The sequence below is a fragment of the Hemicordylus capensis genome, chromosome 5, assembly GCF_027244095.1.
Source record: "Hemicordylus capensis ecotype Gifberg chromosome 5, rHemCap1.1.pri, whole genome shotgun sequence".
In the NCBI taxonomy this organism is placed as follows: domain Eukaryota; kingdom Metazoa; phylum Chordata; class Lepidosauria; order Squamata; family Cordylidae; genus Hemicordylus; species Hemicordylus capensis.
The window spans coordinates 91143772-91157497 of record NC_069661.1 but is presented as its reverse complement, the minus strand read 5'-3'; the positions used below and the strand labels follow the sequence as shown (position 1 = coordinate 91157497).

Genomic DNA, 13726 nt, shown 5'->3' with positions numbered 1-13726 from the left:
TGCTTGCTTTAGTCTAACTTTTAATGAATCTTGTAGATTGCATAACATTCTCCACTATCAACTTTATCAATTTCCCTTTTTAAATGAAATCAAAACAATTAAACATACAAGGTTTATCCTTTCTCCCTGTATGACCTTAACCAATTTAAAGATTTCATTTCGGTTGTGGATTTGATCCATATATTTACTCAAACACAGATTGGAACATTTCTTGTCCCACCTTAATGTAAGCTTCTCGCTCTTCACTAGTCATGAATGAAACTAGCTCTGGATTTTCACTGACTTCACTGTAGAAGTGTGGCTTTCCAGCCACCATTACAGTTGGATTTAGAGTGACTGGTTCCTCCTCATTGTCCAAGTCGCTGCCTGTAGCTTTGGTGGCTGCTAATTTGGGAAGCTTGGCCTCCTCTTCAGATTCACTGGTGTCACTTTCTGACTCATGCAGACTGCTTTTGGCAAGAGGGGCATGCCTTGTTGAAGAGGAAGACTTTGATTCATGGATGAGCAGAGTTCTTATTACTTCATTGTCAGCGGCAGGTTCCTTGACACATTCATCCATTTTCGTAGGGATTTCTATATTTTTTTTAAAGAAGAGAAAGAGAACAGAATAGAATAGAAACCTGGCTGATGGAGGCTATCATCACTCTACTGAACAGCTTGTAATTACAAGAGTTGATACATTGCCTGTCTCCTCTGCTGCTGTAGCCTTAAACTGGCCTAAACCTGTTGCAAATAGCTGCAGTATTCTATACCACTTTTCTAGGAGGAGGGAGGAGCAAGAGTGTACATTTGAACTTTAAACCTCATTGGCTTCTGGGCATCAAAAGGTATCCAGAAACCCTCTTAACTTGGAACCCAGCTTGGAAATGCATCCTAGCCCATTGTTCTTCACTGTAAACCAGCAACATCTCCCATCAACACTAAGTGCGCTCCTAACCGTGTATTATGCCTGTGCAAAGCCTCAGCCACAGCTGCAGAATACTCTGCACAGCAGTGGTCCCTCTAATTTTTTCCATCGCTGTGCGGAATGAGTTTTTTTTCCTGGGCAGCAGTATCAAGGCAGTGTGTGCACACCTGCATTCAGAATGGGGCCTTCCAGATTCAACCTGAGCGGGATCTAAATTGAACAGAGCGGACATCCAAAAACTTGTGATGCACAGTCTCCTTGGCACGAAGCAGAGGCAGCAATTCTCCCATCAACCATTTCCACTGGTACATTGCCCAGGGCCAGTGGGGCTCCTTTAAGGGAAACTGCCCTCAAGCCCCACCTTCCCACCCCTAGCACTACCTTGGAAAGTATGCACAGAGTGCTGGCAAGTGTAACTCTTCCCAGCTCTTTCCTGGGAGAGGACCCTGCCAGCACTGGAGGAAAGCACATTATTGTGCTGAGGTCAGCACAATGGGAAATGGCTCTCACATTGAGGTTGTGGGGTGTTTTGTTTTTTGCCAAAGTAGCCCCCACATGAAACAATGGAGATTACAGTCCTAGCCCATGCACTAGCACCATGCTCTTCTAAGGGATGCCTAGAGCATGCTTTCGAGCGAGTCCAAGTGAAGCATTTTACAGTTGAAAAAAGTGTGAATGCACTCTTATCTTGCAAGATAGACTTACCAACATTAGCATTGCCAACCTCTAAAGAGGCTCCTTGCACTGTACTTTGGGTGATCCATATGGGTTGTTCTTTTAAAGGCTTAGTATTTCCTTTCTTCGTACCGTCAGACTCTTGGACATCAATAACCAAGTTCTGCACATACAGATCACAGGCAGAAGAATTCCTGATTGCCCATTTTTCAGGACGGCCCAGCAATTCATCTTTTGAACCCAGTTTCTGATCCAAGCTAAAAAGAGAGTGCATGCATCCTCATTGGCATGGTTTCATGCTGTGTCACTGAGGTTAATATTGTATAAAACTATGGCCTTGGTCATACTTCCAAGTTCCCTCCCTGGCATCTCCAAAGATCGGGCTGAGAGAGATTCCTGCCTCCAAGGTTGGAGAAGCCGCAGCCAGTCTGTGAAGACAATACTGAGCTAGATAGACCAAAGGTCTGACTCAGGATATGGCAGCTTCCTATGTCTTATACTAAAGTCCCACTGAAATGGGATGAGTCAGTCCCATTGATTTCAATGGACTACAAATGTGGACAAACTTTTCCAGATCAAGGCTATTTTGCCTTTTCCCAGATAAGGTTTGACTCAGTTGCTTAAAGCAGTAGGAGGACCACTCTAGGTGGTCTCCAGTGCAAGGGAGGGGGAGATATTTTTCCTTCCCTGTCTCAGAGGGCTTGGGAAAGCTGAGGCTATTGTCTAGGGGTGCTGCCTCACTGTATCACAGGGTCATTGGGATACATGTGAGCAATATCTTCACAGTCCACTTGCACTCAAGCCTGTCCTAGGGTACAGAATAAACTGTACAGAGGTGGTCTGTAATGCAGGGAGGAATTGTGAAAAGTCTTCCCCATCCACCGTCCAATTTTGGCAAAGCCAAGGGGACAAGGTAGTTCTGCCCACCCCTAATCCACTCACATCTATTGTTGCCATCTTAGACCATATGTTTTTAAGAGGCTGATGAGTCAAGTTACAAATTCTGCTGGGGCAACCTGGTCAGATATTTTTCTTACTACTATTATGTACGTATAGGGTCCCCCCACCCTTTGGAGCTGTATATGTCCAAAAGATGTCTTACCTTGTTGATAGTTCGGGGATTTCTATTGGCTGGGGCTCAAGGAGGTCAAAAGGCAAGACAATGTCTTCAGTTTCACGCAGCAACGCAAAGATGGGCTCAATCTGCTCATTAAATCTGGCTAGCAGGGTTTGAGCATCCCGTTTGGCTAGCGCAGAGGCATCTTCCTCAACTTCGGCGTTGCAGTAGGTGCAACGGAATGTCTCTGAAGCATAAAATAAGGCCACAAAATGAGATAATGGGGTTCGCCAGATCATGATTCCTTGAATTTAATCCTATTTAATCCTTTCAAAGCAGACCTCACTGGTTTCAATGGGGCTTTCTTCCCATTAAGTAGCTGACATTCAGAACAAGGTGCAGTGAGAGAGCAGCCGAAGAGCATTTCTAAACTCACTGCACCGGTACAGTGGGGAAAAGGAATGTTTTTGACACCCTCTCCTTCCCCAGGAAGCCCTCTGTGCCATCTGAAAATATGACCCTCCCACCCCAAGGTCTGCACATTCTTCAGGGAATATGTTTTTGGGTGGCACAGAGGGCTTCCTGGGAAAGGGGTGTGTGTGTGTCAAAAATCGACGCTTCCCCACTGCAGTTAGTTTGGAAATTCTCTTAGGCTTCTCTCTTGCTGCTCTGGTTCTTCCTTGCTTCAATGTCCGCCAGCCACTGCATATATCAGACTGAAACCTACGTTAGGTTTGTTCATGCAGCAACTCACAACTGCTTATTAGGGCTCCTCCTCCACATTGTGTCATTTTCTTAAGACAGTTGCATCAAGTTTGCCTTGGTCATGCTACCCAATGCTACCATATTTCTGAAACTCAAAAGATTTTTTCCTGAAACTTCTTTTGGGTGGGGAGAAGGGAGGGGGTAATGCTACTAAAATGCTGTTCTCATCAGAGAGACAGATCAGAATTTTCACACATACCCCAAGACTACAATCCCCTGCCAATTCTTCCAAAAGTCAGCCATCATGGTCCAAATACAATTGATGCTCCCAATGATTTTCTAAAGGGTAACAGCAAGTGATTAAAGCAGCTAAATACAGCAGCGTACCTGTGGAAATATCAAACAACTGATTTACTTCCAGGTCTGTGTATGTGCTTAGGCAGGAAGGACATTTGAAGGAAGAGCGGGTGGTTGAATCTCGCTCATCTGCTTCAATCTTCCGGCGCATGTGATCCAGTTTGTACTTCACCACGTCAACCAACACTTTGTAGTTAATGTAGTAGTAATTGTGCCTTGTGCTCTTCCCATTTGGCCCCGTCTCCACACGCATGCGCAGCTTCACAAATTTATCTGCCTTGAGGGTGTTGAGGACGGTGCGCAGCTGTTTGCGCTCATACTTGAGCAGCAGCAATAAGTCATCCTCTTTGACGCAGGGATAGCGGATCAGCACATCAAAGGCCAGTGCATATTCAACTCCATAGAAGCCACGCACCATGTACTTGGCCAAGCGCTTCAACGCTGCAGGGACTTCAGTAATGATGTCTTGGTCTCCCATTGTACCTAAATCATGAGCCAGTAACCAAGTCAAGGTAGAATTAATGCAGAGCCAAGAAAACAGAAGATGAAATAGATTGTCATAGGCGGTCTTGAGAAGGGGTGCAAATTAAGTTTTATTAAATACCAGTTTAAACCACTAAGCCTCGAACATTTGGTTATTTATTCACAGACGTGCCAATGGGAAGAACATCATTGTGACCAAGACTCAAGTTCCAAAGGGGATGCAGATTATTTGATGTAGCATTACAGCCAAGAAATTTGGAGACATGACCCTGACTCGTGTTTGCTCTGGGGCCCATTACTCCTCCTAGGACCACACTAAATGCAACGTTAAATGTATAACCATCTAGTATGGGGTGGTTTTAAAATAGCAGCCATGCAGGGTCCAAGGGGGCACTTAGCCCTTTGCTTCCACACCATTTTCTTCATGGAAAATCCCTCCTGAAGTTGCTTTGAGTCCCCCAAGATGCCCTTTTTGGAAGGATTTTAGCAAGGAGGTTGGCAATTTCACATTTGAGTTCTTTGAGGACTCTTGGATGGATGCCATCCGGCCCGGGTGATTTGCTAGTTTTCAGTCTTTCCAGACAGTTTAGAACATCTAAACTCCTAACTCCACCCCCACCATGACTAGAGCCCCGGAAAGGCCACACAAGCTCGCCAGGACTCATTCCAAGCTGGCGTTTGCTGGCTGGGTGTGTGTTTTGTTCATTCTCTCCACGAGGGAGAAGATGAACCAAACTTCCAACTAGCCAGCAAACGCTGGGTGGGCTCACGTGCTCTGGAGGGCTCATGTGGGCCCTCTGGAACTCGGGCCATGCCCTTTGCAATGCATGTGATGTTATGGGCAAGGGGTGTCATTGGTGTGTGCACAGTGCACATCCAGCAAGGCTGCCAGGGACAGGGGCGAACCCAGGCCCCTGTTCTCCTGGCTCTGCCACTGGACAACACATTTAAACAAGTCCAAAACTTATCAACTGCCAAAAAATTAGCAAATGTCTAAATCTGAGGCTCCTTTTTGCTTGAGGCCCAAGCCAAATGGCCCTCCTGACCCCACCCTCTGATGGGCCCTGGTTACTGAAATGATCTATGTGAAGCATTTTGTACATCTGAAATGTGTTATATGAATCCTCAGGGTTATTTATAGCATTATGAATAATATGGAGATTGGATGATCCAAGTTTTTCTCCCTGTCTCACAATAGCAGAACTCCAAGTCACCCACTGAAGAGGACTGCAGCAGGTTCAGGACAGAGAAGGCAAAGCAATTCTTCACTTAGTACATAATTACTTCTGAAATGTACCGACTAGAAAGCCAGAGGTTCCGGTTTGAATCCCCACTGGTATGTTGGGCAGCAGAGATACAGGAAGATGCTGAAAGGCATCATCTCATAGTGTGCGGGAAATGGAAATGGCAAACCACTCCTGTGTTCTACCAAAGACAACCACAAGGCTCTGTGGTCGCCAGGAGTTGACACCAACTTGATGGCACACTTTACCTTTATGATGTCCACTGCATGAATGGTTTTTTAAAAGGATTAGACACAATGGAACTGAGGCAAAGAGTTAAATGGGACCTTCATTTTCCACAAGGTTCATCAATGTGTTCACTGTCTTTTACAAAAAATGGGTACGCATGAACAGAGACCACACTGGAAAATTCTGAAGCTTCTCGATTCTTGTTTTGGTGGGAAACCCAACCCCAGCCACTATATGTAGCTGTGACTCTCTTCATCCCTTCAGTCTTTCATCATACATGCTTTAATCAACTTCGTTGGACATTTTTTTCCCTTGTGTTTACCTCATTTTCTTCTTCTTTGTTTTGGGAGTATTTAGCCCTTTAGTTTACTCTATTTTGCTTTAAATGTTGTCCCCACCACCCCAACTGGCATTCTGCAGGAAGGGAGCATAAAATATAGGAAGCTGCCTTATACTGAGACAGGCCATTGGTCCATCTAGCTCAGTATTGTCTATAGACTGGCAGAGGCTTCTCCAAGGTTGCAGGCAGGAGTCTCTCCCAACCCTATCTTGGAGATGCCAAGGAGGGAACCCCATCCCTCAAAGGGAATATCTCATAGTGCTCACACATGTAGTCTCCCATTCAAATGTAACCAGGGCAGACCCTGCTTAGCAAATGGGACAATTCATGCTTGCTACCAAAAGACCAGCTCTTCTCCCTTTGCTTATCATATTGTGAGCAAGATTGTATTTTAAAAGTGCACATGCTATGGGGCCAAGTTACCATTGTCAGAAACCCACAGTAGGTGTTCGGCCTCAGTGAATCACACGTGGTGGAGGCCTGCACACACTTCCAAACATTTACAAAGAAAGCCAGAAAGAACAGAGCTTCCTGCTTCAGTTCATCATTGTGGGAGCAGGCTTTGCACTCTTTGCAAGGCTTGGTTGTCACCAGAACAACTAGCATGTGGGTTAAAGCCGCTTCAGGACCCCACTATTGAATAATGATAAGGCAACACAGCCCTCACCTAGCTTGCCTTTGGTACTGACCGCACCTGTACCGAGAGAGGTACTAGACCCTGTAATGAGTACATCCTCGACCTCCACAGCTACCCTGCCTTCGGTGCCTGTAGCATCAGTACCATCATCACCATCCTTTATTATAGTCATAGACCAGCATAAAAATACATGTTCAAGAATACAAGTAAATAAAAGTGGAAATAGAAGGTGGTTACATATATAATGAGGCATATTAAAATTAAAATAACTAATACTACTAAGAATGTATGAGGGTGATTACATGTTAAAAAATATGAGTACTAAAAAAAGCTAAAAGTACTAAAATACTAAAAATGAATAAAATAATAATAATAATAATAATAATATGTATAAAAGTCATAAAATGAATAAAAGACATTAAAGGGGGGACATAAAATAGAGTTTAAAAAAATAAAGCTATAAAAATCAGAACAAAAAATTATATTGAGCATTAAAACCAATAAAAAGGAATAAAAAGGAAGGCATGAGCAATTACAGGGTCAAATCAGGGCTAAAAAGGCTCACAGCCCGTCATCCGCCGATCGATGTCGATCGCAGCCGCACAGTATCTGGCAACGTTATAAATTATGATATGCTTAAGGTCAGAGAGTAGCAGGGAATTGTAGAACTGTCTCGGACGTCCCGGGAACTTGCTTAACAGTGGAAGAATGAGAGAGGCATGAATGTCTCTATAGGATGAGCAGTATAGGAGACCATGCTCAGTAGTTTCAATCTGCCCTGAGCCACAGGGGCATAGATGGTCTGCAAATGGGATCCTTCTACAGCAGCCTTCTAGCACTGCTGAGGGGAGACCATGGCAGCAAGCCACGGTGAACGCCCTTCTGTGGTTTGGGACCTCCCGTTGATTGAGATATGCTGCAGGAGAAGCAGAATATCTAAGCCCGTCACTGATATAAAATGTTGGGACATTGCTGAGATCAGTTTGGTACACATCAGTACCAAGGCATCGTTGGAGATCCAGCTCCATATGGCATCAACTTTTTGCGCCAGTAACCCTAATGACCACTAGGGGCATTGAGAGTAGAGCTAGATCATTAGAGTCTCCTTCTCTTTCCTGTTTATCTCTGTCTCTATGATCCCTCTATGGATATACTGTACTCAGGAACTTCCTGAGAGTGACTTCTTTCTCCTCCTCATAATGCTTCTAGCTCGCTCTCTGAGCACCATGCTTCTATAGGTCTCTGTCTGACCAACATGTAGCCAGGTCTTTCCTATTATCATGGACTTCTGAATAAAGTAGATTAGTTTAACCTTTCATGAATCTCCATGCTTATTTACAAGCTGTTGCCCCTGAGATCATGTTAATTTCTGCTGTAATGGGAGTGAGTTAGCTCCTGAAATACTCTGCTATATAAGTAATTACCCCCAACAGGCTTTGGGACAGACAGGCCATCCTGAAGCAGCACCGGTGATGCCCTTAAAAATGAAGGTGCTACAAGCAGCAACTATCATTACCGGCAGGCCAGCATCTAACCCGCATATTGAAGAGAAAACAAGTGCTGGACACAGTCGCTGCTCCAGCCAAAAAGAAAAAGGTGATTCAACCCAAAGCCAAGCCACTTAAGGCACCCATGCCTTAAGAGATTCCATCAGCTCCATAAAGTAATGACATAGGCCCAAGCATTCCAGTCTCAACACTTCCCATTCTGAGGGACAATAGTTCACCAGCACAGAACATGCTGGACAAGCCTATTTAGTCTCACTCCCTGGACTTGGAGGAACCAGATGGTCAGTTTTCAGACACTAGTGAACCTTACATTCCCAGAGAGCAGGAAAATGCCTCACTGCCACCTATGAGACCGAAGCAGACACCAAGATCAGATCTGAGAGAGTATCTAGCCCGTTGAGACCATTACACATCTCCTGACAACTAGGGGATTGATATGCCTACCCTTATGCAAGACAATACAGAACAAGAGAACACGGAAGTGAGTTCTCTCCAGTAGACTCCATTTATTTCGAGTGAGATTGGCGTACATATGATCAATAGGGATGCAGGGACGGAGATAGGGACCAAAGATGCAGGCATAAGCAACCTTACTTATGCTCAGAGAACTACTGCATGATATGGTGCCAAGGGGAGTCATGGTACAGATGGGACTTGTCTCACTACCTAGAAGACACTGCCATAAGAAAATTATGAGAGACAGTGCCAACCCATTTCTCGATTGCGATTGAGGTCTTTGAAAATCAGAACCAGTCTGCATCATACTAAGCACCAGGATTCTCCACTTCCTCATGGGCAATCACTTTTGGAACCATCGCTCAACACTTCACCTTGCTCATGTCCTCGGGTTCCTGAAGTTCCAAAACACCTGCTGGATCAACCTCTGCAGCTCCTGCGGTACCAACTGGAACTCCTCCAGAACCCGTGGTTCTAAAAGACACGGAACCCAAAGGCCCTGAACCCTCAACCATGGACCTCTGGCAGAGATGAATCAGAAACAGAGTCACATCACATGTGGTTTACATACAGGGCTCAGCAAAACTTCGAGCAGATATGCTCAGCACATCTTCCAGTGGAGATCTTGTAGAAGTGTCAGGGGTGGAGTCAGAAAGAAAAGGGAGGGCAAGGAAGTGGAGAAAATTGAGATGTTTCTGGAATAAAGTCTTAGTTAAACAAACATAAGATTGCTTTGTATTTACAAGGGAAGCAGCTACAGAACAGGTTCTTTTGAAACGGGAGTTGCTGGAGACAAAACGGGAGACAAAAAAGGCCTTGCCTTTCTTGAAACACTTGAGACACTTTCTGGAGGTACCTAGTTGGACACAGTTGACAACAGAATGTTGGACTAGATGTATATTTAATTTATTTAATTTATTTGTTCGATTTCTTGACTGCCCTTACAAAATAGCTCAGGGCGGTTCACAAATACCACAAAACAGTTAAAATCAATCAATGATCTAAAACAAAAAATTTAAAATACAATAAAGCAGCTAAAACCCGATACATTAAGAACCCTTTAAAACAATTAAAAAACCCTGGAAGGCCAGGCCAAACTGGTACGTCTTTAGGGCTCTCCTAAATGCCAATAAAGAATTCAAATTACGGATTTCTGCAAGAAATGCATTCCACAGTCCAAGAGCAGCTACAGAGAAGGCCCGCCTCTGAGTCGCCACCAGATAAGCCAGTGACAACTGGAGCCAGACCTCCTCAGATAATCTTAGCGTGCGGTGGGGATCAGACCGAAGAAGGAGCTCTCTAAGGTAACCTGGACCTAAGCCATTCAGGGCTTTAAAAGGTAATAACCAGCACTTTGTATTTTGCCCGGAAATGTATCAGCAGCCAGTGCAGCTGTTTCAAAACAGGCATAATATGATCTCTCCGAGTTGCCCCGGAGATCAGCCTGGCTGCCACATTTTGAACTAACTTAATTTTCCAAACTACGCACAAAGTCAGCCCCACGTAGAGAGCATTACAGTAGTCAAGCCTGGAGGTTACCAGCTGGTGCACCACTGTTCTGAGATCCTCCTCCTCAAGGAATGGATGCAGCTGTCGAATCAGCCTAAGCTGATAAAAAGCACTCCTGGCCACGGCCTCCACCTGAGATACCAGGGTGAGGTCTGGATCCAGGAGTACCCCCAAGCTGCATACCTGTTCCTTCTGGGGGAGTGTGACCCCATCCATCACAGGGAGATCTAACTCATCCCTCAAATTCTGAGCCCCTACAATGAGCACCTCTGTCTTGCTTGGATTCAGTTTCAATTTGTTATCCCTCATCCAGCCCATTACTGCCTGTAGGCAGTTGCTGTCATTTCCTGATGAAGCAGATGAAAGAGGGTAGATTTGGGTGTCATCAGCATACTGATAACACCCAGCACCAAATCTCCTGATGACCTCACCCAGCAGTTTCATGTAGATATTGAAAAGCATTGGTGACAGAATGTATCCCTGAGGGACTCCATATAACAGCTCTCATTTAGAAGAGCAACTGTCACCAAGCTCCACCATCTGGGATCTGCCCGAGAGATAGGAGCGGAACCCCCGCAAAGCAGTGCCTCCTATTCCCAACTCCCCCAGGCGACCCAGAAGGATACCATGGTCAATGGTATTGAATGCCGCCGAGAGATCCAAGAGAACCAATAGAGTCACACTCCCTCTGTCGATTCCCCAGTATAGGTCATCCCTCAGGCCGACCAAGGCGGACTCAACCACATAGCCCACTCTAAAGCCTATTTGAAATGCGTCTAGATAATCAGTTTCCTCCAGAACTTCCTGGAGCTGGTTGGCCACCACCCTCTCGATCACCTTGCCCAACCAGGGGAGATTAGAGATTGGCCTATTATTATCCATTGCCGCGGGATCCAGGGAAGGCTTCTTAAGAGAAGGTCTAATCAATGCCTTCTTCGAGCATGGAGGCACCCTACCCTCCCTCAGCGATGCATTTATGATATTCACCAGGCCTCTTCGTGATATTCACCAGGCCTAGACCAAACCTATATGGTCTAATTTTGCTGGGCTCTCTTTGTGCCCTTCCATAAGGCAGCTACTCATTTCAACAGTGAGCAGTACATGAGCTGGCAACTACATTAAAAGCATGGCCTTGCTGTTGGAGCTAGGACCCTACCAGCATCAACTCTCAGGTGCTCTATGTCTCAGTGACCACTGGGGGGGGTTAGGATGAAAGTGCTGGAGACCTCCCCTCTTTGTTCTTCCAGTGTTAGTCTCCATTTTGTCTCTCCAGAGATGGCTGTTTGTTTTGGTTTCTCTCTTCAGGCATGAGCTACAGCTGAAATTAAACTGCAGGCTTTTTCACATTTGTTTGTAACCTTTTCTTTAAATAAATCCTTGTAGTTTTCAATACTAAAGAACTATCTCAGGACCTGCTGCTTTGCTGCTTTCTCAAACTGGTTTTGCTTTGGTGTTGACTTGCTTGGGGTCAAAGCAACAAGTTACATTCAGCACATCCTTAATGTAAATGTGCTTTCCCCCACTCAATGAAATAGCAGCCATCCAGGACTAGGGCCACTGCATGGCTGGGGGAAGGAGACTTTTATTCATTCATTCATTATCTTTCTGTGCTCTCCACTCAAAATATCTCTGTGTGGTTTACATAAAGGTTGAGATCAACAGTTAAACTCTAATTAAAAGTTAGCAGAATTAAGACAATCCGGCACCAAATACCTGATTAAAAGGGTATATTTTCTAGCCAGCTAACTTTAGTGTGTACAGCATTCTATTCCTAAGGCATACATTTTCATCCTTTGCCATCATTAAGTGCTCTTGAAAAATATATTTTAGCCACTATGAGTATAGTGGGTGCTTTAATAGAGTAATGGATAACTTGCGGTAGATTTTTCTAGGTAACTTTAAATTCCCTTTTATTACACCTTTTAAGCACCCAACTGGTTGAAAGACAAGAAACAGAAAGTAGGAATAGGCAGACAATTTTCACAATGAAGAGGTAAGAGAAGTGGCATTCCAGAGATCTGTACTGGTACTAGTCCTTAATTCATTCATAAGTGATCTAGAAATTAGAGTGCCTCTGAATATCAGTTACGGGGCAGCAACAACAGAAGAGGGGGTATGCCTTCATCTCTTGCCTGTGGGCTTCCCAGAGGCATCTGGTGGGATACTGTGGGAAATAGGATGCTGGACAAGATCGGCCTTGGGCTTGATCCAGCAAGGCTGTTCTTACAGTTGTCCCTCACCAGCTGCGAGGGTTCCGCTCCTGGAAACTGTCACAGTTGGCGAGGCATAGGATTACATTGTATTCCTAGGAGATACTGTATTACATTGGGCTTAGGGGAATTGTGAGTGCTGAAGCAACTAAAATACACACAAAAAGGGTAAAGATCCCCCCTGAACCCAGAAAAGTTCCCCTAACCCCTAAAATCTGCACCAACCCCCCAAAATCAACCCCTGACCCCTATAAATGACCCCCAACCCTGGAATGGCCATTTTTTAAAAAAATGGTGCCAACCATGAATAAGCAAGTCACGGTTGGCGAGGGGGGTTGGTGTGACAGCTTGCCAGTCGCGGATTCTCAAATCCGCAATTGGCAAACCTGTGGTTGGTGAGGAATAACTGTATTCTTAAATGGAGACTGTCATTATTATGTTACAAGTTTCACCACAAAAAAATCCTAGGGGAGGAAAAGCAGTACTCTAGGTGGGGGAAACACCACCCTGCCCCGCTGGTTGGCTAAGGCTGCTTCTAGGCCCTTTAAAAAAAACTGGCAGAGAAATCAGGTCTCACATCTCTGTAGGAAGTGCATTCTAAAGCTTGGGGCAGCAACCAAAAATGCCCAATTCTGGGTCATCACCAGATGAGCTGGTGACAACTGCAGGTCAACCTCCCCAGACAGTCCTAATGAACTGTGGAGTTCATGCAGAAGAAGGTGCTCTCTTCAGGGCCCCAACAGACTTAAGCCATTTAATCCTCTGCCTTTACCACAGTCCCATCAGAGTTGCCAGAACCTAAGGGGTATACTCATAGGTCAAATGGGCCATAAGCCAGAATTTGGCTTTTTAAAAGCCAGATCTGGCCACCTAGGTCCCAATTCAGATTGTTAGGGGGCATGTCTACTATTTTCTCTGGAAAGAAATCTTCCCTAGGCACCAATACATTTCGCTTTAACTGTTCTGCCTTATAGGAAGTGAGACCAGAAAAACACCTTTCTAGGCTGGCTCCAATAAACTTATGCAACACTATTCATATTATAGTTATAAACATTATGTGGCAATAGCACTCTTGCAAGACTCTGAACAAAACACTGACTGAAACCAATCGATTGTCACAACTATTAAATACATAAATGATTGAACCACCAGTATTAGCTTGGGGTAGGATAAGCAGCACTTGAACACAGTTATCTCAACAGGCCAAGATTTAATAAACCAAACATTTCTTGGCTTCCCAGCATATCACAGGCTAATTACCTCTGTTCATATTTCTAGGTCAATCTGCTGCAGTAGCTGAAACTTATCCTTCTATCTGTACTATTTCAAGCATAGCCTCACAAAGGACTCAACAGTTTCCCAAGAATTCTCCCAGCCTCCACACTTCCTTAGTTTTCTCTTTGCTTCTTA

The 13726-nt window shown here is 44.8% G+C and overlaps 1 protein-coding gene across 1 annotated transcript; it reads right to left on the bottom strand.

The window, feature by feature from the left end:
- Nucleotides 1-13726, bottom strand: LOC128326836 (general transcription factor IIE subunit 1-like). The gene is made up of 5 exons (XM_053254517.1): nt 13577-13726; nt 3732-4184; nt 2685-2886; nt 1613-1839; nt 1-573 (listed from the first exon to the last, which is right to left on the bottom strand). The coding sequence occupies exons 1-5, from the start codon at nt 13584-13586 to the stop codon at nt 185-187; spliced, it is 1281 nt and encodes a 426-aa protein (XP_053110492.1). The 5' UTR covers nt 13587-13726; the 3' UTR covers nt 1-184.